We start from the raw sequence: 5,933 nt of genomic DNA, 5'->3' as shown, positions 1-5,933 counted from the left end.
AAGTTCGGAATAATGTTGGGGTATGCTTTGTGCGTTTATATGGCAGATATTGAGAAGGTTGTCGCAGTTTTGAAGTTCTAGGAGAAGAGAATTGTGAAGAGAAGACGAGGAGTTAGAAGAGTGCAGAGAGTAAAAAGAAGAGGAGTGGTCACTAGCAGAGACGAATGATTCATCATTATCTGACATGGTTGTGTACTAATATATATAATAACAATAAATAATATCAAATATTAAAAAATAAAAAAATAAACTATACTATACAGTCAAGTTACATGAAGTTAAACCTATTACGACTAATGGCTGCGCATGACCTGCCGGTTGACTGTTCACAATGGTTCACCATAAGATTACTTTTACAAAAGAAGAAACAAGAAAATTTTGCGATATAAAATAAATAACGAATACAGCTGAGAAAGCATAACAAAATACAGGTACAGCTAAATTATTAAGGCTAGATTACTAAAACAAAAAGAAAATTATTTATGTGATGAAGTAAATAAATAACGTTATCGAAATACCGTTATTACAACGTTATTTTGTCTATACAGAATATGTACAAATGCCTTTGCCTCCCTTCTCACGTGACACATCTGTCAGGTGTGATGAAGTGTCAGACAGATGTCAAAACAATACCGGAAAGAAAAACAAAGTGAACAGTGAAAATACCTTGAATTAAAATAAAAAAAAAAGGATTAAAATAGTGACGGTAAAAAACAGGCACAAACTGTAACATTGCGTTAGTACCCACAGCTGGAGTTACAAATGGGAGGCGAAGTACACAATTTAAACAGTAGTGTGAAAATACACTGAAACACTATGACAACACTACTTCGATCTGCATGCCCGCTGCGTTTTGGATGCCCCTGGTTTCGGGATGGAAGCGTCAGCACTTGCGACGCGCGCCGCAGGCTCGGCTGTACGGCCTGCACGTTTCGGGACGGACTCCTGGGGCACTGGGGTGACTGTGCTGTGGCGTTCCATGAGCCTGTCTAGCTCCTCGCTGCTGGAGACTCGTTCGCGGGCGCCGTTTGGCAACTTAATGAACACATTGCCGTCCATGGACCACACACGCCTCATGCCAAAGTGCTTCCGCGCATTCAAAAACAGGGCTTGCCTTGTCCGCGTTAAAAACTCTGAGATGACAAATGGTGTACCTTTTAGCTGTGTCTTCTTCTTCCATACGAGAGATCGAGTTTCCCGACTGACGAACTTTAAGATGACTGGCCGACTGCGTCCTTCTTTGAATCTCCCGAGCCTATGACATGTAGAGATGGAGGCTGAAGCGATGTTGGGGAGTCCAAGATTATCCTTCAGTATCGTCAGGGTGGCTGACAGTGGGTCTTCATTGTCAACGTCAGGTACACCGGTGATGAGTACAAATTTACTGCGGTGCCTTGCCTCGATGCCGTCCACGACTCTGCTGACCTCCTGAATTTGCCGTCTTAGAAGATCCACAACACCCAGCGTGTGCTCACGGAATGTGTAGAACTCGCGGGACAGGGTCTTCAAGTTCTCAGATTGTGCTGGAGATGATGCCTTTGTGGCTTGGAGGTGTGCTTCAAACTCGGCCATCCTTTTCATGAGCGACTGCTCGAGTGCGTGCTGGGTTTCTACAATGCTCCCAAGGCTGTCCATGATAAAGTGCAGCTGACTCGGTTCGTTTGTGCAGTAGAGTGAATGTGTGAAACAGTCGCCGGCAGGTATGTGCACTTATTTCACCAAATACACATTAGATGACTTTCACTCCAATATTATGTTGTAAAGCGAAGTGTTATGAGTATTTATTGGTGGAATTTGTTATGAAAATGTCCTTATATCTATTTTTAAAATAGTTTTTTCTGGGGAGCTGATGTTAACGTGTTTGCCGACTACCGCCGAAAAAAAAGTTATATATAACAATATATTGTCGTTTAAAGTTCAAGTTTCATTGTTAACCAGGCATGTAGTAAAGGAATGAAATCTATCTACCTACATTCTTTGGGATTGCGTCTGACTGACAAAGTTATTCAGGAGTGTTGAAACATTTCTTTTAATTTGTGAAAAACATAGAGTGTCATTTTCTTCATTGAAATTGTATTGCTCGTGATTATGAGGAATTATGATACCTATTTATAGAACTTTCTTTTGTTTTAGGTAAACAGCGCTCAATCACAGTACATTTGACTGGCACGTAAGGTTTGGACAAATGAAATTATGTATTATTTAATTTTTAATTATATATATTATAGAGGCGTAGGTAGTTGTATCCCAGAAAATTGCACCAAACCCATGCAAGTGGAGTCGCAAACTAGACTAGTCGCTGTTACTTGAGTATATGGATCGGTACTGCCAGATACAGGCAGAGTTATCAAATAACAGGCCAAGTTGTGCGGCGCAGTTGCGAAGTTCGGCAGACGGCGGGAGTTCGTCGCGCACAATCCGAACTGAGGCGGGCGCGGACACGTGACCCACGAGGAACCAAAGTTGGCTTGTTTTGATTACAGTATTGACTCGATATCGCATATCATACTAGCTTGCAATGAACGTAGCTGCTACAGTTCAAACGATGGGCAATTTGAGAGCGCTATATGTAATGTAACGTTCCAATCACTAAACAGGCCTGCTCACTTTGTATGTCCACAAGATGTAAGTGAAGATATCTCCTGCTAATGCTTCGCACATGAGCGCTGTAGTTCGCAGGCGACACGCGTCGCGCGCTCCGGGGCGTGACGGGCCGGGATTAGGCTGGCCGGGCTTACGGCTGACGCTTGAAGAGCGCCAGGAAGCAAAAGTTGCGAGCCACGGAATTAGTTGCGTAATAAACTGTTACATCATCCGCGTGCGACCCGTGATGTTTGAAGCAACCTAATATCGGTAAGGAATTTCTTTGTTTTTATTATTTTAGTACCAGCTAAAGTGATTACACAGTCCGCCCTGCCCAATCAGTGCTGGCCGACGACTAACTCTCTTAATTATACCTGCTAGATGCTAGGTAGAGCTAAAGCAGGAAGAGTTAGGTAAGAGCTTATTTTCAAAACTGCAACCTGAACACACATTTTATTAATACTAAAGCAGTAGTAATATTTCCCTTGAAAGCTGAAGTCTGGTATATTGCAAAAGGTCCATAATTACATCTGCGTCGAAAGATTGATATCCACATTCAGCCATTACCGATATTAATGTCTCCGCGACAGATGACAACCAGGCGCCATTACCGCCCTGTAGCATGTTAAATTATTGAAATATGCCATAAATAAATTAGTTATTAACAAAGATATCACTCGCAGCGAGTGTCCTAAAACGACAAACAAGCGAGTGAAGTATTTATGCGGCGAGCGCTGCGAATAATTATAATAAACACTCCGGATAATGAATCGCTGCGGACGGACTTACATCAAATGCAAAAATTATTGTCGCTTCCAACCATTCAATAAAATATAAACGCAGACTTTACGACTCATACATATTTAGCTCCCTGTCATAACCTATGAATATCATAATACGCAGGAATATTTTACATCGATATTATCTCCCTGGGAAAAATATGTTTATCGTAAGGATCAACTTCTCCACCCAAATACAAAATGTTTTACTAAGCGTGACGTGCTTCACAAATACAGTATTCAACTAAGTACCTTCTTAGAGTAAACCTTCAGGTAATTTCTGTAATTAATTATATTATCTGATCTTAGGCAACTTTCAAGTGATCACAGCCTGTCATATTTTAAAATTAATTTCTGTCCAGAGATTACATTAATTTTATTAGTCTTCCGATACCTCAAAAGCTTATTCCCAAAATTAATTACTAACAATTTGAACATCAGTAAACAAAACGCCGGCGGCTGGCACTCCTCGCCACGCGCCGATCACCCAAACGGTGATAAGGCTGATTTATTTTTAGCTACAAGCTGCGCGCGCGGCTCTCCCCGCGCTAATCGCTGACGTATTGCCGGAAACAGCTGATTTACCGAGCTTATGCCCGCTTCCGACACTCGCCTGTTTGTCATCCGCCCGCCCTGCCGCCCGCCCCCTCCAATGACCGAGAAATGTGTCAAATTGTATTTAAAACTGACAAGTTATTTCGTATTAGACTACCCGCTACATTATTTTCCCCTGCAGATTCGTTCGCACGGCCTGTTTTAGGAAGATTTTTTTATAGATCTAAAGATAAATACGGTTGATATAATTCATCAATTATTATTAATTTAAAAAATGAATGCTTAGTAACTGTACTACAAACAGTATGTAGGTACAAGTATTTTGATCGTTTCCAATTTAGTGCAGACGAGCGTTGGGTTAGTCGCGCAAGCAATTAGACGCACGAGCTCTCCATGACGACGGCTGCGGCGAGACGTGTCGTCGTGATGTATCGCACTTTCACTTATAGACTCAGACCTAATTAGAAACAACTACCTATTACATAACTTCCTAGACTTTACGACGAAATACGATTAACATTAATACTGACATGATACATTTTTAGATCGTTGCAAATTTTGCAGTCTCTCCTCGTGCTATAAATATTTTCAAGACTATAAAACAACAAAAAAAAACTCTAAACTGCTTCTACATTACTGTGTACTATTAAAATAATCGTCGCTTGCATCTTTTCTCACGGCGTCTCAGTCTCAGGATTACATTTATTAAAATGAGATTTAAAGCAATTTGCGGCATTGTGTCCGTGTAGGCTGTCCGTCAGCGTTGTCCGGCGCATCAGATACGGGCGCGAGCGGCGGGTGGCCGCCCGTCTGCGCGCCCTCGCCGCGGGACACGGTATCAGCTGATACATTCTACGAAATGTGAGATAACACAAATTATCATCATCGCGCAGTGTTTATGATTCACCTTTCTAGTGTTTACTCCCAAGGTGAGTGGTGACGGTCTGGACCATTGATGTTCAATGGTCTGGACTAACTGACATTAGCTTTGTTTTATTTTTGAAGACATGAGAAAAGTAATGAAAATATACGTATACCAAGCTATATCGTTATTTTTTATTATACTTCGCNGGACTCCTGGGGCACTGGGGTGACTGTGCTGTGGCGTTCCATGAGCCTGTCTAGCTCCTCGCTGCTGGAGACTCGTTCCCGGGCGCCGTTTGGCAACTTAATGAACACATTGCCGTCCATGGACCACACACGCCTCATGCCAAAGTGCTTCCGCGCATTCAAAAACAGGGCTTGCCTTGTCCGCGTTAAAAACTCTGAGATGACAAATGGTGTACCTTTTAGCTGTGTCTTCTTCTTCCATACGAGAGATCGAGTTTCCCGACTGACGAACTTTAAGATGACTGGCCGACTGCGTCCTTCTTTGAATCTCCCGAGCCTATGACATGTAGAGATGGAGGCTGAAGCGATGTTGGGGAGTCCAAGATTATCCTTCAGTATCGTCAGGGTGGCTGACAGTGGGTCTTCATTGTCAACGTCAGGTACACCGGTGATGAGTACAAATTTACTGCGGTGCCTTGCCTCGATGCCGTCCACGACTCTGCTGACCTCCTGAATTTGCCGTCTTAGAAGATCCACAACACCCAGCGTGTGCTCACGGAATGTGTAGAACTCGCGGGACAGGGACTTCAAGTTCTCAGATTGTGCTGGAGATGATGCCTTTGTGGCTTGGAGGTGTGCTTCAAACTCGGCCATCCTTTTCATGAGCGACTGCTCGAGTGCGTGCTGGGTTTCTACAATGCTCCCAAGGCTGTCCATGATAAAGTGCAGCTGACTCGGTTCGTTTGTGCAGTAGAGTGAATGTGTGAAACAGTCGCCGGCAGGTATGTGCACTTATTTCACCAAATACACATTAGATGACTTTCACTCCAATATATGTTGTAAAGCGAAGTGTTATGAGTATTTATTGGTGGAATTTGTTATGAAAATGTCCTTATAACTATTTTTAAAATAGTTTTTTCTGGGGAGCTGATGTTAACGTGTTTGCCGACTACCGCCGAAAAAAAA

General features: G+C 42.7%; 1 protein-coding gene across 1 annotated transcript; it reads right to left on the bottom strand.

Annotated features, from left to right (window-relative positions):
* Positions 1-450: 450 nt before the first annotated feature.
* LOC114350030 (uncharacterized) lies at positions 451-5,920 on the bottom strand. The gene is made up of 2 exons (XM_028300650.1): positions 5,008-5,920; positions 451-958 (listed from the first exon to the last, which is right to left on the bottom strand). Exons 1-2 carry the CDS (start codon positions 5,682-5,684, stop codon positions 826-828), a joined length of 810 nt encoding a protein of 269 aa, XP_028156451.1. The 5' UTR covers positions 5,685-5,920; the 3' UTR covers positions 451-825.
* Positions 5,921-5,933: the final 13 nt, after the last annotated feature.

The sequence above is a fragment of the Ostrinia furnacalis genome, unplaced genomic scaffold (assembly GCF_004193835.3).
Source record: "Ostrinia furnacalis isolate ACB-3 unplaced genomic scaffold, ASM419383v2 OfSCF0779, whole genome shotgun sequence".
Lineage (NCBI taxonomy): Eukaryota > Metazoa > Arthropoda > Insecta > Lepidoptera > Crambidae > Ostrinia > Ostrinia furnacalis.
This window is presented reverse-complemented; position numbering and strand designations above follow the sequence as displayed.